Raw genomic sequence first — 23,288 nt, 5'->3', positions numbered from 1 at the left:
GCAGTGGTGGAGGATCCTTAGAGGTCTTGTAGGTGGTGTGTAACGGGAATATTTGTCTTCTGGTGATATATTGTTTTCTGTGACCGTTTTATAACAAAGAAATATTCATTCAATGGACCGGAGAATCCTTGCATGTAATCACACTATTGTTAAATAATCACTTTTGGTCACCGTTTCAAGAATGAGGTCCTTTAAAAACGTGGTTGTGTGGTCCCCACAAAGTTTAATATGTACAATGTATTTATCATATATTTAAATTTTTAATAATTTATTATTATTGAAACTGAAAATAATGTTATTTTTCAGTACAATTTTTTATAATAATGACATTGAATTGTAATAAAAACTTTAATCTGGAAGATTTAGTCTAAAGAAGACTCGAAACTATAAATTCATACGATTCAGTGAAGGAAGAGAGGGTTTAATATAAAAAATATAAGCGTGATTATAATAAAATATTTATTATTCTATTCTTTATTATTATAATATTGTTAAATAAAAAACGAACACTAATGTTTATCCATGTTGGCCGCAAGTTCAAACCATTGTCTCATAGCATCGCTTAAAACTGATGGCAGTGCTGTGATATCTCTTAAAATGAGATAAAACGGGAATGGGAAAGAATCCAGGTACGGCTTGATATCCTTTAATTGATTCGTCACCGGATCGAATTTTGGCATTCTTATGTCCATGATAGAAACCTAAAAATAAATTATAAAATTAATACCGTATTTTTAATATCATTTAATTAATAAAATTGACTTGCATGATTCGCAGGATTATCGACGATCAAGTAAACTATGAAAACGCCATGTTGCCTCACTTTCCTGATGGTTTGCAATACTTTCGTTTCGCCTTCCGAGAATATTCCTCTACCGTCGCTTACAATTAGTAGTAATTTAGCATTTGGGGCGTTACTGGCAGAACACAATTCTTCGAACATCGCTGAGGCAAACTCTAACATTTGAGCAATTTTGGTCTTGGTTTGTTTGAAAGTTAAGTTTTGAATCAACTTATGCCCTGAATGTTCGGTGAACTGATCACTGAACGAATGTATAATTTTTGGACTTTCTCCGAAGCTCAATACGGATAGATCTCCAGCTTCTAACAAATTTAATGACTAAAAAGATATAAGATGATATAAATAATCTTTGTAAAAGTATTAATATATTATAATTCGTTTGAAAATCACCTGTGATATTAACGCTAAGCTTTCAAAAGCCAATTCTTTAGATTGATTATCGCACATTGAACTTGAATCATCAATTGCAACAGCTATATGATACTCTCTCTTAGCTGGTCTCGTTCTTCTCAACCAAATACGATCCTTACGGAAGTGTGATGCAATATAAGGAATAACTCGGCGCATATTTATTCTCTTGCCAGTACGATAATCGCCTGTGAAATAAATGTTTTTCGATACATTATTTATAATATTATTAATATATTATAATAAACACGCACAACTCATAAACTCATAAAAACTCATGATTTTAACATGGCTAAATCTATGTTTCATTTTATATTGGTAGTAGATATGTAAATAATAAAAGTTGTCTAATTTAATACAAAAATATTATTTTAACATGTCATAATCGAAAGGGCAGATTTTAAACAGCCTGTTTTCATAAAATACAACAATGTTTTTGGGCAGTTCATAAATATCAAGAATTCGATTAATACTTTTTAAATTAAATTATATAATATACATAGATTATAATTCCTTTGGGTAATAAAAATAAAAAAACTCGTTCAATTTATAGTGTTAAATTTTTAATGACCAAGCAATGATTTATAATTAGAAAGAATTTAATCAAAATCTGATTAAATGTAAATGTACTAGTCTCGTTCAATGAATATTTTAACGATACTGATTTTATGTAATTAAATATTATTTTAGTTTGTTTAGAATTTTCTGTATTTCTTTCATCATTATATATAATTCTTAGCACAGAGAATTTTCCCCTAAAGATTTTTCCAGAAAACTTTACAACACTAGGAACGATATTAATTTATAATACTATTAATAAATAACATACCAGCTAATCGACTAAGACCAGTCGGCTCCAAAACCAATCTTAATTTTTCAGTCAAAAGTCTAGCTTGCGAAGATGTCTTTCCCCACAGCATTTGCCACATAGCTCCATCTTCCGAAGAACTCCTATCAGGTCCAATAGATTGTAGGGACTGTCTAATTGAAGATCCGTCCACATTTAACTTTTCAAAACCGCCGTATGAAACCTGAGCTTTATCTAGCTTTGTGTGGAAAGTTGTATCAGTGCCTCTCAAAGCACCCAATGTTTCAACATTTTCACCTTCGACTTCTACTCCCACATCACCGGGTACTTCATCTCCGTTATCATTCTTATTCCCTAATTTGTTTTCTTTATTTTTATTTTCTTTTTTGAACTTTTCAGATTCAACTTTATTATCTTGATCTTCTTCAACATCTTCATTTTCAGATATATTCATTTCAATATCATCATCGGGATTTGGAAGTTGAGCGTCCTCATCTTCAGGTTTACTAGGAACGGGTTGTTGTTCAGCTTGTTCTTTTGTAGCAGCATCAATAACCTTTAAATTAATACATTATTTAATTTGTTGCATTTAATCTTTATATAAATATTAATGTGTATCGGTCTGTATATAATTGTAAACATTTGGCAAATCTAAATAAATTTTTGCTTAGTTACAATTTACAATTCGACTCTAATCATAGGTTCTCACTTTTTTATTCTACATATGTGTGAAATTAAATTATTCAAACCTGTGAATCAGTTTCTTTGGCCTGTTTAATATGCTGATATAAATCAGCATCATTTTCGTCATCGTTTTCTCCGACGCCTTCTTCTTCATCTTCTGCTTCATTATTATCTTTATCCTTATCTTGAATGTTTAATGTCTTCATTTTTTTTCTGACTGGTTCTTTTATTTCACCTGTAACATAAAACATATATCCACACCTCGTTTTAAACAAATAGTAATTTTAAAACAAACCTAATACACGATCCTGATCTATATCTCCAGGCTTATTTCTCTTCTCACGCTGCTTCTCATTTTCAGACATATTTTCATTGGCAGATTTTGGTTTATCCTTTTTATTTCCGACGTGCCCTTTTTGTTTTTCACTCAACTCCGATTGACCGAATCCTTTCTGTTCATCTCCGTCTTGTTCTTGAGATTGTTCCTAAGATTATAAAATAAACTATTACATAACGATAAAATAATAATTTAGATCAAACTAAAAAAAAAATAATACATAAGGAGCCGCGTCTTCGTGTTTTTCTATATCAGGATTTGTCTGCACCATATCCTTCGAACCACTCTCAGCTGAAGCATCATCTAAATTATCTTCAGAAGACATTTTATTATCTAAATTTGAAGATTTCTCTTGCTCAGGTTTATCCTCATCGTGTGTTTGCTCAGATTCGTTCGGTTCTTCTGGTTTTTTATCTGGCACTTGAGGCATTGCTTCATCATTATCATCTTCCTTCAATTCTTCCGTTTCGAGATTCTCTTCATCTTGTTTCATATCTTCATCTTCATTATTTTCATTTTCATCATCAACAGCAGCTTCTGACTTTTTCTCCTAGTTATTTAAATAAAAATCAATCGTTTTAACTAAAAATATTAATACAATAATATAAAAATATATTATAGTTACAGATTCTTCTGGATTATTTTCAACGTTATCTTCATCATCAGAATCATCTTCATTTACTTCACCATTATCGTCTTTCTGACTCTTATCGTGGGATTTTTCATCTTTTTCTTCCTCTTCTTGTGCTACTTTATCTTTCATTACGCTAATTTCAAATGGATCTTTATTTTCTTCATTCTGAAATACATGAGTCAATAAATCACTGAAATAAAAAAGTAACAAATCAATAATAATCATACATTTTCTTCATCATTGTCTTTTTCATTTTCATCGATGTTTGCATCATCTGGTAGATCTAGCGGTTCAGTCTCCGGTTGAGGTTTTTGATTGCCATGATATGGATCGATCTAAGCAATATACACATTAAAATATTGAAAAAATGAAGTAATTAATTAGTATAATATAACATACATGATCTTCATCATATTCAGGCTCTTCCATCTCGTTAATATCATTCTTTTCCTTTTTATCTTTCTCGTTAGAATCCCCTGCATCATCATCGCTAGCATTATCTTCTCTAGCTTCCATTTGCTTTTCACCGGTCGATTCACCACCTCCCTTTTCTTCTTTTTTACTGTCCTTATTCTCTTCCTCTTCTTCATCATCGGAGCCCCATATTTGTTGATCCAATCTAAGTTTAATTAATTGAATTATTAATAGCATAATTAGCACCATCTACATTTTTATAAAAATAAATATATACTTGTCAGCTGTGTTGTCAGTTTCTCCCATGTCTTTATCGACATCGTCATTATCAGATTCTTCATCGGATCCTAATATAAAGCGATTTATTAGTAATCTTTGTTATTATATTTGTATTTTATAAATCTTACCATCTTTCTTTTCAACATCTTGAAGATGCGACTGAAAATCATCTGTCATATCAATCCCGTTCTCTTCTTCTTTACAGTCTTTTTTTTCATCTTCTTTTTCTTCTCCGGGTTTTCTGGCATCGTCCAATTGGTCCTAAATTAACCAGATTATATTTTAAATTCTTTTCATCTCTCATATGCTGAGTGCAAATATAGGAAGTTTTATTAGCATAGTTTTTTATTCTATGCCGGATTTGTTGATATGTAGAAAGGGTATAAAGATTTTTTTATAAAATACGATACTATTTAGGATTAGAGTAGTATTTTTAAAGTTAATGATGTATTATGAATAAATTATATTTTTCAAGAGCTTTTAAAGCTCGGTACGATTATTATAAATGTTTAAATTTGTATTTAAATTCAAATTCGCTACACTATTAGGGGCATTTATCCACTGTGCCAGCTCAAATTAACAGGTAATTAAAATAAATAAGAACCTGAGTTTCTATTTGATCAGACACATCCTTCTCTCCTTCTCCATCCGCTAATCCCATACCGCCGGTTAATTTTCCTGGACCTTTACCATCCCCAGCTTCTTGCTCAACATCAGCTGGAGTACAAAATCTATCAAAAATAAAATAAATTAATATTATACCATGAACAAGAGCAATTTTGAAATATATTAACTCACCCTTTCTGTGTTAATTCAACAAAAGTGTTCAGCATAATTGAAAGCATCTTTGTCGACACTCGATAAGCGGCCACTTGTTGCGTGAAAAAGTATTGTGAAAAGAGAGTTATTTGTTCCAACAGCGGAATACACTTGATCAACTGCTTTCGACAAATATTAACCTCTTCATCTTCAACAATGTTCATTTTCGTTATGAGTGTGTTGATCTTTCTGTTCAATTTGGACAAACGTAGACTTGATACGTTTTGAGATAAGTTCTCTAAAAGTTCACCCTTAAGATGATTCTCCAAAATGTCTTTATCGTCATCGTCTTCCTCAGACTTGATCGCATCTTTATCGGTGACAATTTTTTTAAAAATCTCTTGCATGGTCACAAGAACGAAGCTCAACAGATCCTCAACTTGTTTCACAAACTCGTCGGCTGAAGTGCGATAAACCAAGTTCATGCATTCAACTTGATTATTGATTCCGTCGGTGATCAAAGGAGTAATCTCCTCTATAACACCTTTTATACAACTGTTCAAATAAATAATGGATTTGATGATTGGACTCTTGAATTCAGAAAATTCGGCGCTTAGATTTGGATTAAAATCTGATATCAAACACATAATTTCGGTTTTAATGTCGCACAATGATGTTAGAGAAGATTTCATTATTTCTATTTGTGGCGAACACAGAAGCAATTGATCGTCAATTTTATTTTTATTCAATGATATGATCGACGGTAAGTTTGATTTAATGCTATTGACATTATCGTTTTGTTTGTTTGCTAGATTGATCAATTTTTTAACGCGATCGTTTATTTTTGACCATTGTGGGTCTTTAAGAGTTATTTTGAATACAGGATTGTCACTTAAGATTGTATCGAAAGACATGTCTGTATCATTTTCGCACGATGTAGGATAAGCTTTCATTAGCAAATCAAACTGTTGCATCGTCACAATAATATTGCTATAAATTTTTGATAATCTGTTTAGACATAAAGTCAATGACGACTGTTCTAAATGTGGTTTATTTAAATCGCAAAACTCAGTTACTTTAGTTATCTGATGTCGTAACATAGATAAATTTCTTGATTGTTTGCATATCTTCAATTTTTGATTTTGAATCATTACCTAAAAAAAGAATATACATTATATTATATATTGGAGTGGGGTGAAAACGCACAGTATATATATAATTATTTTTATAAAAGTTAGGTTATTAGTCGATATTTATATTTTAATCAACATAAACATGTTTTTTTCAAAAGCATACAAGTGGATATTTCATGCATGTCAAATGACAGCTTAGAGCAGTATATAATTTCACTAGTAGAAATATATATTTACTGGTGAAAATGTATTCTGATATGATTTCACTGAAATGCCAGTAAAAATATATATTCACTGTAATATATACAACAAAATAAGTTGATTTTTTACCATCATATTGACAGCACATCCTTTAATCCTTTCAATGTTTTCCGGCCCAAGTTGCGGATTAGGAGATAAGAGTGTCACTTTCAAATTGCTGATTTGAGCAATGCAGCGTTGATAATACCCTTCACATCCTTGCCAAATTGATAACAACAATGTATCACTACGTCTAAAATTGTAAAATAAAAATATTATAAATTCTACTCTATATATTACATTGTTTAACTTTGAAAACACTAACTTGTTATCTAAATAGGACAACATTGAATCCAAATCGATTGGAGGCAACTTGAAGTTTAAGATATCGCCTTTATTTAGTGAAAATTCCATTAAACCGGCTTTATACGACACGCCCAATCGAGTTAATGTTCTGAATAAATCCGAAAGAGCTTTTCTCTTCTGTTGAAGTTGATTTTTAGCTAAAGATTTCTGTTTTTCTTTAGACAAAGTAGGAGAGATCTAAAATACACAAACATAACATAATAGTCAAATTGATTATAATTATTTAAAAAGATACAATTTATATAATACGTACATCTAAACTTTTTAAATAATGCACATTATCAATGAATTGTGTTGTCAATCCGTCTAAATTTTGTATTAAATGTGGATACGCAGCCTTAGATATAGTCAATTTGCAAATATTCTTCGCTTTCGAAGTCAAAGATTCGATTCTACCCAATAGATTGATTGTGATATTGAAAACTTCGTACTCTTTATCATCAGAAAGATTCTCATTGTTGAAATACTTCTGCAATAAAAAATAATAGTTTAAAAGCAATCTAATTATTAACATCATACAGTAGACCCTCCAATAACACGGTAAATTGGGGACGTGCTATGTTATGCGACTAGAAAATACTCATACAATTTTTTCAATATGTACTTACGAATCAGGCGCATGTGGTGAGATATTATCTCTATGGCTCGCTCACACATAAAGTAACGAGCACACAAATAGCACGTCCCCAATTTACCATGTTATTGGGGGGTTTACTGTATATCAAAACTACCTTTAAAATTCTCAGACCGACCGTATAATTTTGTGGATCCACCATGTAATGATGTAGTGAAGTAGTAGTGATAGTACTCGTTCTTTTAGGGCGGTCCCATATCCCAGTCGAAGTAGACAACTGTTCGACTATAGAGTCTAACGTTAAATAATTATAAACACCCGTTTGCAGAAGTGCCTATAAAACATTTATTTTTTTGTAGTTGCTAATCAATTATTTATTAGAAATTATTTTTAAAAAATACCTCGAATTCCTTAACATGCTTGTGGAGGGTTTTGTGAGTTTTATGCACTAATTCTTTCACAGCCCAATAGCTCAAATCTCTGTCCCATGTGCATATTTTAACAAAGTCTTTGAGTTTCTTTTCAATTGGTGCACGTTTACTTTTAATGATTTTGATGATTTGATCGGAATATTGAGAGTAATATTTATGCAGGTTCCACAGAATCGATATAGCCTCGTCTGAAAGATACGTAAAAAATAGTGACATGACAAATCACATCTTATAAAATTTATAATAAGTATCTTACCTCGTCTATTCGACTGTGCCATATTTACAGCATGGCAATGGAAAGTGAACAATATATCCAATCGTTTATTAAATTCTACCAAAGGTGACTTTTCGATAAACTCTCGAATTGCTGACACAAATTGAAGATGACACATAATATCTGATCCAGCATTTACGTTATTTTGGTTAGAACTCATAGGTTTTTCATATATGAAACAGTCCAATAGAGCATATATATGGAACCACCACTTGTTAGCTTCAAATTCCAACCTATTAAGATGAATTTTATTATAAATTGAACCAGTTAGAACAGACCAGAAATTAATTAGACTACTACCTTTCGAACGAGTTATTTAAACTATTTTTCCACCCGGTTAACTCGATCTTTCTCCAAGTAACAATATGCTGAGCAACCACTAAAGCTAGATCGATCATGTTGTTTCCTTGATGAGCATTTTTATTCCATTCTTCTATTTTATCCCTCAAAAGTTCGAATCCGGTCAAAAATCTAGCAATTGGACTCGTAACGGGAAAATTTAAAATACGGTCAATTACTATTATTATCTAAAAAAATATAATAATAATTATTATTAAATAAATGATTAAATATATCTTTCAATTTAAACAATTACATCTTTAAGAGTCGGATAATCAGGCCATTGTTCTAACAAAGTTAAAGTCTTCGCCTTAACTAATTCTAAAGTAGGTAAACATTTTTTAGTCTCGCGAACCCAAGGACTCAAATAGAAATTAGGCGTACTGCTTCCCGTGTTGATCATATTAGAATTATTTTCTGCAAATATTAATAAAGATTTATTATAGTGATTACAGATTTGATCCGTGTTATTTTAATATTTACCTAAATAATCTTCTCCATCGACAACACCTCTTGCATACGCCGTAAACACTAATAGACTCGATAGTGTCTCTGAATTCATCGATTCACTTAATCCATTAAGTACGTTATCTAAATATGTTCCAAATAATTTGTATCGTTCCATGAGAGGTGTTATATAATCGCACGATAGTTTATTGACCTTCAATTTAGGCAACCATTCGGCTTTCGTAAAACTTTTTACAATGTTCGAGTGAATGGATGCTATCATCCCTACATCGTTGACCGTGAAGAAATGTTGAATTTCTTTATTCAACTTATTTTTAGCGATTTGCGATTTTGAAATCTTTGTGTATGTATTATCAATAATTTTAAAGTCAGAAAAGTCTTGGTCTGTATAGGAGGGATATTGTTCTTTCAAGTCGATTTCTAATTGTTCTTCTTCAGTTGGTTCGTCACAGAAGGTTCTAAAAAATGATAATAAAATACAAATTATAAAAAAGTGAGTTATTTTTTTCTAGAGAAAGAAAATATGTAGCATCATAGAAAATAATATGGTTCAAGCCCGAAAGGAGCATTGTACGATGGCAACACTCCGTTCCAGCCTGCAGGCGAATGTGAGCATCACTATACAGTACAAATATCATTTAATATTTTCAGATGATTTAGAAAATCTATTTATGAAGCAATTGAGAATTACATCAATACACATAATCCTAAAACTCTTACTTATTAACGTAAAGTGAATCTTCTTCTTGTTTCTTCAATTCAATACTGGCTTGCTGCATTTGCCAAGTAGCTACAAATTCGTTCAATATCGAATAGAAGAGCTTCCAACTTTCTTGATCAATAGTACCATTTGTCACAATTTTGCAATAAATTTCTTGAAGACTCATTTTTAAAATCCTTGGATAAAAAAAATCAATACAATAAAAAAATAATACCAAATAATAATAAAATAAACTTACCTGTAACTTTGTAATTTTTCTGATATATCATCATCTTTAGAACACCTGTTTTGATTCACAAACTGTTTGAAACCGTCCGATGTGAATACATCGATCATAGCAACAGAGTCTTCGCATTCATCAGTCATGATCGGAAATCTGATCAAGTGTTCGCTGTATTTTTTAATAACTGTAGTATCGCATCTCGCGTCTTTGACCATCGTAGTCGATTTCAATAAAGAATCTTTCAAGAGATTCAATCCATAGAGCAGTTGTGTGATACAGTTTAAAAACGGCGTCATGACATCGGGAAAGACTTCGGAGAACTTCTTCGAAGTCTTTGCGTAAAAGTTCTTCATCGAATACTTCCACATTGAAAACCTTTTAACGACATCGTTTGCTTGTTGTAATAAATTAGGTATGTTTAAAACGGACTTGTCGGATTTTAGAATATGTTGAAGTTGATTTTGTACTTCGACCATGTTTTGGTAATGCTCCATGATTATTTTTGAGTTTCCAATTGAGTTTACAAAGTAAGAGAACTCCTATAATAAATAATATTTTACGTTAACATAAGATTGAGATTGATAAGTAAAGAAAGAATATACCTTTGTCAAATCATCATAATTCGGCTCAGTAGGTCTGTAACTCCTAGCATTAGATAATTTTTCCAAATTATCTTTAACAACTCTTCTCTTATCTAATAGAGAATCATCGTGAGGATGTCCGTCAGATAACTTTTCATACAGACCACTAATATTAACTTCTACATCATTGATTATATCATCACTCTTCCAATTAAATATGGCTTTCAAGTCACTATTTTTTATATAAATGTTTCCTTGGACAATTTTTTGTAATAGCTTCACTTCCAATAAGCACTCGATCATATTAATATCTTCCATCATGTATTTAATCTTAAATTCATCTTTTTTAACAACATCAATAGTATTTATATCAGAGAAAATTACTATATTACACATTGAGAAAAGAGTCCACATGCTAGCCATTCTGAACGATATATCGTCAAGATCTTCATCCTTAATACATCCACTATTTATCCGATTGTTTAAATATGAATACATTATGGAGCATTTTTTAATCCATGTGATGAAATCGTCTTTGAAGTTTATCATTTCTGGTGAGAAGTCAATATCTTCAATTTCATACAATTTGTTTAGAAGACAAATTGTTCTTTCGACAATGTTAGGTACACTTTGATCATTTTGCGCAATTAACGAAAAAGACTCGTTGATTTTGACAATTTTCTTGAATAGAATGTTATCCAAGCATATGACGAAGCGTTCAAAGTTAATCAGAAGTGTTTGTACGTTTTGAAGTCTGGAAAAATCATATTTGTAAGATTGCGAAAAATCTTATAAATTGTTAATGATATTGAAAAAATAAAAACAACACAAAATCTACTTACACACTATAAAAGTTTGAAGAGCATGTTATCGCTGTGTTACGGCATAATAAATGATGTAAATTAGCAAGTTGTTTAGATCTTTGTTGCCATCCAAATAACGGTGCAGGAGTCAACATATCTGAAATATAATTATGATAAGCATACTTAACATCCTGCAGGATAATTAGCTTAAGCAGAAGTGTTTTTATGAGTGATTGAAATATGTACCTTTATCGCTATTGCTGTTAAGAATCAATTTGATTGTGTTATAAGTAACGTATGGAAAATTGTAAGCCATTGGTTCATATTCGACTTGGTTATAATCTGTTTCATCCATTTCCAACATCTGTACTTTCCAATTTAACCAATAAGAGGTATTAGTCGTTGGCGAGTTGTCGTTATATTCGGAAATAAGATTCCAAATCTCTAAAGAATGCTCTGATAAACTAAAATAATAATAAGTCAATTTATAGCAATGTTTTTTTCAATTTATATAAAATAATATCAAGTACCTGATCAAATCTTTGTTGGAATCGTCCTCAATGCTCAACAACCAATTGGATATGAGGCACGATAGTTTTGGGGGGCAGAAATTTAACTTATCAATATTATTCGCAAGATGAGTTAAGATTTTTTTATAATGAAGATAATCTGATGTATTTTTAGTAATTTTATAATCACAAGAACGTTTGCTAGATTCCAAAAAGTTCATGAACAATCTATTTTTATATAGATTAACAACTTTTTGCATAATATAATCTTTGATAGGCCATAATTTCGATTCATAATCAAACGTATTATTTGCATTGTTGTTTACATTTGTATCGATAACTATTTCAGACTGACTTTTCTTAAGCTGATCGTTTATTAAATCAGTTTTAATATGGAAATCTCCATCTGGATAGTCAAACATGTTTTTAATGCTCAATAAATATTGTCGTTCAATATTAGCTGTATTGATACTGATCAATTCTATATCCGAAGAACCGAAATTTCGATTTAAGAACTTAATTGAAACGTGATTGCTTATATAATTATTACGAAAGGCACACAGTGAATATACAGCATTATTTGGATACAGAGAAGGTTGTCCCAATATTTTATTCATCCTTTTGCAGATCGATTTGAACGGAGATTTGGAGGTCAATATACTATTGTCTATTTTCATCATCAGCATATCCATGTTGCGTATTAATACGTGCGGATCTTTATAGTCTTTAATGAGCTGCCGATAGAAGTATTTTATCAACCATTTGTAATGCAATAATAAACTCTTCAAAGATTCTTCTTTGATGATTTGCCTCTTTTTTGAACCGGCAGTTACGGTCTCAAATAACGGTAAATAGCAAACTTTATAGAATCTGTTCAACCATCCCAATCGTGTTATTTTATCAGACCATGTCTCGTCGGTTAATTCTGTTTTAGGATGTTGTAAGATTATCTTGATCAATCCGTCACATTTTACAATCAGTTCAGAACAATGTTTCAAGAGCGGAAAATCAGAGTGATCGTCGCATAACCGTTCGTTTAAAACGTTCTTAGAATAGTTCATCATTGTGATGCAGTCTGAATCGCTACTTAAAAACTTACGTTGTGCGGACGTAGTCATAAAATATAAATAACCACACAATTTATTAACAGCGCTGCTGTTAGATTTGTTCAATTTATAAACTTCGGGTAATAGCTTAGAATCCCACGGATAGTCATCTTCGTCAATCTTAAAAGTATTCATCGCCGCATATAAATTATTATTCAAAGATTTACACCATGACAAATCCGACTCAGAAGCAAAACGTACATTTGAAAGCATATTATCGATGAAGTCGTGTTTTAAACTATTATCAACAGAAGCAGATTGATGATAAAGATTATAAAACATTGCAGATATATTGAGAGAATCTTTGTAATCGAACTGTTCCATTGAATACTTTTTTAAGAGCAAATATAAAAAGTATGATTCTTGTTTAATTCTAGATAGCTGCACGCAGCTTGTTAACGATCTGCATGAAAAAGTATGCGACGGAAGCAAATCCAAAGAAAGTATTTCTTCGTTACTCGAATATTTAGTAACATTTTCAATCAAATCTCTCAACATAATATTTTTGTGTTCAGCTATTGTTTTATTATAACCGATAAAATCTGAAGACGTTCTAGATTTGATGTACACGTCAGAAAAACTGTTCACTATAGCGCTCTGGATAGATACACCCCTGGTTAATTGTTGGCATGTCAAAAATGCAGCTTGAAGCAAATGACATTGAGATGGTTTCTCATAACCTGAAATTATAATTAAAAATCAATTAAAAAAGTACTGTGATTTATCATATCAAATGTATCAATTTACCTTGTATAAACGAACACAAATGTTCATGATTAGATAAAAACACGGGATGTAAACTATCTGGTAATCCAGTTGAGCTTAATAATGCTTGAAGATCTAATAAAGGTATAGTAGACGTTATTAATTCATTTGAGTAATCTTCCGGACCTACAATGTATATTTCAACGCCACGATTTCTCATTGCTCTAAAATAAAAAAAATAAGACAAATTCTTCATTATCTTATTTATAATTGGTTATAAATATAAGTGGGTATATGCGTAAAAAGATTTTGAAATAGCATGAAAAACTACATTAGTGTTACACTAGAGCGAAATTCTGTTCTAAAGTGCATTAAGTAGTAATTAAGATAATATGAAAATACCTGGATATTTCACCATTCTTCGGATCCATGGTGAAAAACATTCTAAAATTAGGATGAGGTCTAATGTCACTTAAAGAATCTCCTCTTTCGGGTATATTGAGAGCGCCATTTGGTTCAAGTAAGCAATTCAATCTGTCTAATACAGCCGAAGAGCAGAAGTTCACATTATCAATCAATAACCAAGATCCATCCAATAAGCACTAAAATTGAAAAATAAATTATCATAAACATTATAGAAATCCAATGAAACTAATTTACCTTAATCAGCAACGAATCTATCCATTCGAATCTTCCGCCAGCGTTGATGCTCTGGTCTTTTTCTAAGACTCTTTCAATCTCTTGAAGTTGATTCTGTATATTCAATAAGTCGATTTTTATAAATTCATCATTAGAATGCAACATCGATAAATTCTCAGTGACTTTCTTCAATTGGTTTAATTTGTTCATATAATGTTTAGTTTCTAGCGCAATCGTTCGTTTTTCGTTTGATACTAAAAACATATACATATTGTATTAAAATAATAGATGGAGTCAAATAAAATATTTTTAAAGCACAATACCTTCATCATCCAAAAACTTAAAGATTTCCCACTCATGTAATAAACATGACATTTCATTAAAGCTAGTTTTAGATAGAGACTTTTGAGCTGACAGTAAGAGCATCTCTTCAATCTTATTAGAAGCAACTTCTAAGTGTCTGTTATAATCTGCCTGAAATGATAAATATAAATTATTTTTGATATGCAGAAGACAAATATCCATTAATTGATACACATTAAGAATTTGATATGTACTAGATCTGTTCAAGCATGCCCGCGACAGTATAGAATATATATACGTATGTCGGATTCGGCTTTCGGACACTCCAGCCATGGTTACGAATTTTCAACAATTTTAGTTGCTGAAAATTCGTGAGCATGGTTGGAGTATCACAGCCGAAATATCGAACAGTAAGTTCTCATTGCGATGAATTCAGAGATTTAAATAATATTAATACTCGCAAACCTCTAAACGCTTTAAATCGCAATGTGGCGATCATCTTCAGGTGCTGAATTGTGCAAAAAAATAATGGTCAATCGATTTTTGCAAGAATAGATTAGAATTGCTGCGACGAAAAGAAAAAAAATACATTCTGTTCGATTCAGCACCTGAAGATGATCGCCATATTGCGATTGAAAGTGCTCATTCAAAAAAAGAATAACCGCAGTGAAATCGTATTATTAATTACAAAAATCAAATATATAAATATTCAGTTTACTTTTCTTATTTTATCTATGTACATACTTGCTCAAAGCCGCCAAGAATATCTGCCGTATCCATTGCTGAAGTCACTGGTAGAATCTTCAAATCGCTACCAGCTAATTGTGATATGACTTGAACACAACTACTTTTACCACTGGCAGTTGGTCCGACCTAAGCGAAAGAAAAAATTACATAATTTATTCTATCAAGCCAATATACACAAACAAAATATTATTCTTACGATTATAGATAACCAGTTCATATTAATACACTGCATTAAAGATTTCAATACTGGTAATTGATTCCTCAATACTAACATCTTCTTATCTATAAACATATTTTTATTAACGCCGTCAGTATTCCTTTTCATCGACGCGTTTCCAATGTGAATATCTTCATGAGTGATATAAAAAGTAGATAAATTGTCACTCAAAGGGTAGTCTTTAAAAATGCTTTCGTAAATAGTTTTAACTTGATTCTTATCTTCTAAAGTTCTCATTCTGTCGACATATAAAATCTGCGCTATCTTTCCTGGTATGTATTTCTTATAAGCTTCAGAAATATCATCTCTCATTATTCCTTCACACCACCGCTGAATATCTCTCAAGTTCAACTCCCAAGGACTACCTTTATAGCCCCACATGTAATTAGACGTCTCATGTAAAATTTGAGCGTTGAATTGAATCATTTTGCTGAGCAAATCTTGAGGAATGAGTGGAAATTGCGAATGCGTTATAAAGAGCAAGTCTTGAGATGATAACGTATCGATGTACACTTGAGTGAATCTATTTAAGAACGATTTTGGTAAGCCTCTTCTTGCACCGCCTTGTTGCAACGGGTTCTGGCATGCAAATATTCTCGTTTCTATCTTGACAACAAACGTTTTATTCAGCTCAGGTATAAAAATTTCACCACGATGATCCAAGCAAGCGTTCAGGCCTTCTAAGACCGGTTGAGGAGCTAAATTTAATTCATCCAACAATATCCAATCTCCATTTTGTAAAGCGGTCAGAAAAGCACCTTCACGCCATGCAAAACTTCCATCTGCCGTCGGCAAATCAGCGCCGAATAAATCACTAATATCCTGTAAATTATAAGATATGATTATATACTTGTATTGAATTATCTAATGAATTTGTAAAATTTGTATTTATATATAAACACATCTCCTTTCCATCTTGCAAAGATGAAACGATTAAGATTTTAAATTATATACAGATGAGTTAAGTTAAGATATATAATATAGTTACCGTTTGATCGCTCAAATTTATACGCAGCACTCTATGTCCAGATGTTTTTGCCAGAGCAGTAACTAAGCTTGTTTTGCCGACTCCAGGACTCCCCTCTAATAAAATTGCCTTGTTTAATTGAAGACCCCGTAATATTCTTAAAGTATTCAAGCCAGTAGTCGGAGCCATGAAGTTGAAGCTTTCATTTTTATCCGTAAGATCAACATTTCCGCATTCTATAAAGAACGGCTCGATTCCGAACATATCTTCTTTTTTAACTGCTAAAAGTTTAGAGTCGCTCTTCGATAATAATAAACTAGACACATAATCGACATCTTTTAAATCTGCAATATTAATTTGCTTCATTAGCAATGCTACGGCCTCTTCTTTCATTTTATGCAATTCTGAATCACTTTCAGAGCCTGATATGCTCGAACCCAAACTGTCTAAGAACACAAGTCCAGCTCCATGTAAATAAGCTTCACAAATACTAATATTACGATTGATAACAGCCTCGTTTATAAAATGAATCCATGACAGCAGATCTCTTATACTGCAAGGAAATCTTTCGCCGATTTTCGTCTTCTTGAACCATTGAACGAAATCGAATATTGAAGCACAAATATCAAAGCTATCTAACTTTTCGATAACATCATTATTTAAGCTTTTTTGAAGAACTGCAATTAGATCTTCTCTATGAATTATATGATCGCACCATATTTCAGTAAATCTGTTTCTTAACGCTGGTGATAACTCTTTTTTTCCATAATCACCTCCAGGATTCATCGTTCCGATGAATCTGAAATCCTCTGCGGCCGTTACTACGTAAGACAAATCATCTTCCATACTGATACCCTTCTCGGCTAAAAGAATTTGTCTTTCAGGTTCTAAAAGCGAATTAAGTCGCTCCAACACACTATCATCAGCTAGAGATATTTCATCAGAGAGAAATATTCCACCAGATTTCATCGTTTCAACCAACGGACCGTCGACCCACTCGAAGAGTTTACCGTCATCGGTATGATGTCGTACAGGTCTTAAACCACCCAAAAAGTCTGAGCTTTCAGTGTGCATATGGCAATTAACAGACGTAAGCAAACAATTTCTTTTAGCGGCCAAAACTTGGCAAACGGTTGTCTTTCCGCATCCAGTCTCTCCAACTAACAGAACCGGTTCTTTGAACAGAAACGCTTTAGCCACCAAAACGGCTAATCTTCTCATGTTGAACGTCCATACGAGATGCTTGAAATTATCTATTTGAATATTTAATATGCTCTCTAAAATCGTACGAGTTACAGAAGAAGTGTTTTCGTGCAATGAAAACAGATTGTTAGGGTTAACTTCTCGTTTGATATGCTTCTGAAGGACTTCTTGTATTATAGATCGTTCTTCTGGTTGTCTCACTTTACCGGCCAAAACTAAATAGCCTTCATCAGCAATGTGTTGATCCCAATCGTAATATTTTCCTATCAAAGTGTCGCGATTAGAAGCGATCTTATATCGCTCTCCCCATCTGAATAAATCTCTCAACGTGATAAAGCCTTCTTTGCCTTGAACGGCTGCAGATCCTCTTCTCCTGACTTGCAGTTCCGTCATTACGGCCAATACTTTTTTACAATATGACAAAGGCATGTCACACCTTTGATGCAATATAACTTCCAATTCGCTCTTTGGTATTTCGTCAAAGTGGAGCTCTACAAATCTGTTTCTGAACGCACGAGACAGTAACTTTCTACCGCCGTATAATCCGGGTGGATTTTGAGTCGCAAACAATATAAACTTTGGATCAGCTTTAACCGTCTGTTGCGTTTCAGGGATAAATAATTCTTTATTGTCATCTAAAACTCGATTGAGTGCTTCTAAAACATCACTAGGAGCTAAATTTAATTCGTCCAAGATTATCCAATAACCTTTCCTCATGGCTTCGACTAGAACGCCTTCTTTAAAAACTAATTTTCCAGAAGAATCTGTGGCATATGATCCCACATATTCTTGTAAGTCCGTATGCTGATGATTATTGATTCTCACACAATAATTACCGGAAGCTTTAGCTAGATATGTGATCAAAGAAGTTTTTCCCACAGACGTATCGCCTTGAAGCAAAATCGGTAACTTTCCTAGCGATATTATTCTCACTAAATCCCTTAAATTCTTTCTAATGGAATGCGTCAATACGTAATCGTTTGGAATATTCGGCTCTAATTTTCCTTGACATATCCAGTAACCCTCAAAGTTAAGAAATATCTCGTCTTTCTTATTCGGTTCTGGTATCGGCTGTTGAGTGATGCTTTTTAAAGATTTTTTCCCCAACACGGCACTGGAATTAAAATTAAATTGATTAATTAATTTTTGTTTTATAAAACAATTTAACACTAACCTGGCAATCATGCCTTGAACTTTGGGATGTGAAGTGCTATCAAGCTGCGTAAGAAAACTTAAGCACATTGTTTCGTATAAAGAACGAGTAACAGTACCACAATAAGCAGTGGGTGCCGCCGTTAATGCTCTGCACAACGTTCTTAGTGAATAATGTGGAGATTGTCCTAAAATATTAGATTTTTTAAAATATAGATGATAACTAAAGTCCAAATCATAGGTTTTTGTAAAATAAAATTACGCAGAAAAAGAGCTAAATATAAATTGGCATTGTTTAACCTCTTAACTGGACATGACGTCTAAAAGCATCATGATCATGTGCCAGGGCATCGCCTTGGTACTTTTTATGACCCAGGACGCCGACCTGGCACTTTAATTTCAATGGAATTTTCTTTTCAAATACATTTAAAAAATATTTTGATATTAAATATTTCGTACAAAATTTTGTATACGAAAATGCAAAAAAATACATATAGCATATAAATCTGACAAACTCACTTTCTGACATTTGGTGACTACAACCGATTAGGAACGGAGTATGACAGTTACTTGCTCGACAATGTATTTTTCTGGTATGGAAATATAATTATTTCTTTGTATTATTTATACATCATAAAATGTCACCGGAAGTTTAATTCAAGGGCGAAGGAAAGCAATAAAACATAACTTAAACTAACATAGCGAGAGTGAATGAGAGATAAGGGCATGCTGACCGCATGCTCTTATCTCTCACTCACTCTCGTCACTTAACACGCGAGCGATCAAGAGGGAAAGTATCTCACCGCCCAAAAAAAAATATATATATACTGTTCTGTGACAAACTTTATAGTCATCCTCTCTATGTTCTGTTTATTTTATAACAGGTACATTTAACTTTGAAAGAATTTAAATTTGACAAATTTAACTGCCCATTCAGAATCAACTATTTTTAATTACGTAATAAGAAACTGTCCGGTTAAGAGGTTAACTAGTGCTGAAATATTAGTAGCACCCTTGATCCTATTATAATATTATAGAATAAATAAATCATTATTACCTGTTCCGTCCATCAGTGTGAGCTTTGACTCTTTTCGAATGCTCAAATAAAATTTATATATTGACTCAATGATTGATGGTTCTACTCCCATGTTTCTAATATAATCACCGATCAATAATAAAAAATCGTTCCGATCACTCAATTCATCGACAAAGAATTCTGTGAATCGATTTCTTAGTCCAGCTGGTAAATCTTTCTTACCAACATCAGTCGCCGGATTCATACAAGCAAACAGAGTGAAGTCTTTATGTCGTTCAACAGCACAATCGTCTCCGCGTTCAATCAGACTGATGGAATTATTCTGTCCTTCTAAAAGCCCCGATAAGCATTCGAGCGTTTCAACCGACGCCAAATTGATTTCGTCCAACAAAACCCAATGACCTTCTTTCAGAGCGTTCACTAACGAACCTTCTATGAATGAGAAAGCTAACGAAGCTTGAGACTTGATTTGCAACTCCAATTTATCTAACTTTTTTCCAAAATTTTTCCAACTTTTGAACATTTTTAATTTATAATCTTCATCGTTTTTGTGGCTAGCGATGCCTTTTACTTCTTTGCCTATAGTCATTTTCAATCTATGCACAGCAGCTTCTTGACTTTGCTTCATCAACACCATGAGGATTTTCCAATCGCTCGCATAAAACGTATTCGAGATGTGTTCTAGAAACTTGGCGTTTTTTACACCGTCAAAATAATTCCTGAAGAGATGTTCAAACTCGTTCTTAATCGGTGAAATTATATACTTCAGATCGACTGGTTTGTACCCGCCTAATAAATCGGCTGAATCTGATTGTTGATTCATGTTTATGACTATTAACTTATGACCAGTTTCTTTAGCTAAATATTGAACTGAAGATGTTTTTCCTGTACCGGTTTCACCGACTAACAAAACAGGTTCATTCATATTGACGCAACAAGCGATTCTTTCTAAAAGACATAACGATGGTCTCGTATACGAAAATGTGACTTTTCTTTCTTTGAAGTTTATCGAATCTAAAGACAATTGCTTTCTTGGAACTTTTGCTCGTCCGATTAACAAAGAATTGGGATTCAACGTTATTGACGGTTTATATGTAGTGCAATAGTATTCAGATTTATTTTCCACAATACCCAAAAAAGCTCCTATAGTGGTTGCGAATAAAATTCTAGATTCATTATCCGGTAATGAACATGCAAAAATATCTATTGCATCTTGTAACACTTTCAAAGCTGATTCTGCACTTGAAATATTGAAATCGATTATGGCCCTTGAGCACCATTTTAATAAATCTCTTGTAGACGTCAATCTTCCAGTCTTGAGTGATAATAATTCGGAATTATACATAATTGGTAACGTTTTCACTAAAGGCGATATATTTTCATCATTTTCGGACGTTTGAAGCGAAGAATGATGACTTCCGGACGAAAACAGCATAAACACGTCAATCATTCGAGATGATATAGTTTTGAGCTGTGGAAATAGTACTTCTACGACTGTGATCAATTCACTTCTTGATAAAGGCTCAACGTTTATTTGAATCAAATTTTTTTCTAGAAGAATACTGGTATTCGAGTTTTGCTTGTAATTTCCAGTTATGCTACTTACAGTCCTGAAACAGACAATAATATATAAATATTAATATATAATGTATACATTTAATGATAATATTACCGTTTTGTAACGAATAATTGAAATCCAGGGACGATTGGAATAGAATCTCTATATCCTGGTACTGATAACACGTTTCTTTCCAATAGAGAACTTAAAACAGAGGCCACGTCAATAGCAGCGCAATCTATATCTTCGAGTAAAAGCCAGTGGCCTTGTTGTACGGCCTGCGTTAATACGCCGGGCTGCCACACAAATTCTCCAGGAACATCGGTGCATCTATAAGTGCCTAATAGAGACCTTGAATCTGTCTGATCTCCGAGTTGTACTTTTTTCAAACACGTGTCTTTTCTTCCTGTTAAGCATGCTAAATGTTCCACTAGAGCAGTTTTTCCACATCCGACTGGACCAGTGAGACACACAGCCTTTCCCGACACAATCGCTAATGCTAAGCTTCTCAAATTGTCTAATGTCGATTTCACATTGACTAAGAAACCGTCTTGTTTATTGGAAGCGTCGTTAACCGGTAGAAGTATTCCTGAAACGTCGATCACAAAATCGCTAAGTATGTTAATATTTTCTACGGATAGATCGGTTGAGTTGAAATAATTTTCATAATCTTTTGAGTCTGAATATTTTAATAATAATTTCCTTGATATTTGAGAATCGGATATCAAATTGTTTTTTAATTTATTGGTCTGCAACTCGGACATTCCTGTTAATATAGAGATACATTGACACATCAACCTGAAAAATACAAATAAGTATTACTAAATTATAACATAAGTTCTGTATGTAGTTATTGTGTTTATATACCATTTGATTTGATTATCTTCACTCTGTATAAATCTGTCGATAAACTTAGACCATTTCCATTTAGTCCTAAATACGTTCGGCGCAACGTTTAAAAATCTATGGCAGCTTTCGACTATTTCTACATCAGTTATGGTATTTGTTGTAAGGGAAGTTTTTCGCTTTTTTAAATAGCATCTAATATCACTTTCCCATTCGAAAGGAGATGGATATAAATCAAAATATTGAAAAGCAAATCTAAAATGAACCATAATTAAAATAAAATATTAATATCATAATTTAAATTAAATTAAAGTAAAATTTCTCACTGCAAAATATTTGAATGTCGGATCAGCTTAGCCAAAACGACACAATTTTCTATGTGCAATTGTTGTTTTTCAATATCGCAATTGATATTATTTTGCTCATACTCGTCTTTCTTTAAACTGATGTTTTCGTTCAAGATTTGTAGTATTGTATTGGGAAAACATTTCGTAATTGTTGTAGTGTATTGTGGTTTCAGTAATAATAGGTAGAGTACTTTGAAAACATCTTTATAAGATAAATTTTCTTGTTTTATGAGGTTCTGCAAATAAAATAATCATTACTTATTAATTATAAAAACGTCAACATCTCATGTTTATGAATATATTTTTATATTTTTGTTAAAAACATATTTAATGTAATTATATACAATTTTATATAGATTAATTGTGCAAGTTTTGTTTGTTTTTTGTTTGGATTATCGGAAAAATATTAATATGTACGTACTTCAAGGTCAGAACATTGCTGTTGGATATAAGCGGATAAATCCAGTTGCCGGAGCTTTGAAATGCCTTTGGTTAAGACATCTCGAGCTTCCGCCGCCATTTTTACCGCTCGCTAATTTCAACTAGCCGCATGTGCCACCACCACGTGCGAATGACACTTGTGAATGGCTACCAAGTAAATTACTGTACGCCACCTCATGTACACACTAAATTTAAAAACAATTTTACAATACTTATTAATCCTTTCAACGCCAA

The 23,288-nt window shown here is 32.4% G+C and overlaps 1 protein-coding gene across 2 annotated transcripts; it reads right to left on the bottom strand.

Annotated features, from left to right (window-relative positions):
- Positions 1-445: 445 nt before the first annotated feature.
- Positions 446-23,205, bottom strand: LOC148229755 (midasin). 2 transcript variants are annotated; one of them, XM_088198040.1, is made up of 42 exons: positions 23,035-23,205; positions 22,593-22,849; positions 22,288-22,521; positions 21,535-22,218; positions 19,884-21,472; positions 18,849-19,014; positions 16,493-18,788; positions 15,484-16,326; positions 15,285-15,413; positions 14,561-14,711; positions 14,259-14,491; positions 14,001-14,200; positions 13,641-13,822; positions 11,809-13,573; positions 11,525-11,742; positions 11,318-11,435; positions 10,497-11,229; positions 9,910-10,433; positions 9,671-9,847; positions 8,966-9,408; positions 8,739-8,899; positions 8,444-8,670; positions 8,126-8,376; positions 7,840-8,057; positions 7,596-7,772; positions 7,118-7,333; positions 6,824-7,041; positions 6,589-6,751; positions 5,165-6,279; positions 4,971-5,097; positions 4,495-4,627; positions 4,365-4,434; positions 4,073-4,292; positions 3,901-4,008; positions 3,665-3,838; positions 3,260-3,589; positions 2,998-3,187; positions 2,768-2,937; positions 2,040-2,574; positions 1,193-1,398; positions 767-1,120; positions 446-701 (listed from the first exon to the last, which is right to left on the bottom strand). In XM_088198040.1, the coding sequence occupies exons 1-42, from the start codon at positions 23,131-23,133 to the stop codon at positions 510-512; spliced, it is 16,596 nt and encodes a 5,531-aa protein (XP_088054166.1). In that variant the 5' UTR covers positions 23,134-23,205; the 3' UTR covers positions 446-509. The 2 variants fall into 2 exon arrangements, with proteins under 2 accessions (XP_088054166.1, XP_088054167.1); XM_088198041.1 differs by having other exon boundaries at positions 7,617-7,772.
- Positions 23,206-23,288: the final 83 nt, after the last annotated feature.

This window comes from Plectrocnemia conspersa, unplaced genomic scaffold (genome assembly GCF_051122295.1).
Source record: "Plectrocnemia conspersa isolate PC_06_02 unplaced genomic scaffold, ASM5112229v1 ptg000011l, whole genome shotgun sequence".
Classification (NCBI taxonomy): Eukaryota; Metazoa; Arthropoda; class Insecta; order Trichoptera; family Polycentropodidae; genus Plectrocnemia; species Plectrocnemia conspersa.
Note: the sequence above shows the minus strand (reverse complement) of the source record. Positions and strands in the feature narration are given on the sequence as shown.

Excerpts from the sequence above, each read along its gene's own strand:
- LOC148229755 (XM_088198040.1), bottom strand. The coding sequence starts at position 23,133 with ATGGCGGCGGAAGCTCGAGATGTCTTAACCAAAGGCATTTCAAAGCTC. Across the intron at positions 14,712-15,284 it reads TTCTTGGCGGCTTTGAGCAA|GCAGATTATAACAGACACTT; the intron begins GTATGTACATAG and ends TTATCATTTCAG. Across the intron at positions 1,121-1,192 it reads GCTTAGCGTTAATATCACAG|TCATTAAATTTGTTAGAAGC; the intron begins GTGATTTTCAAA and ends ATATCTTTTTAG.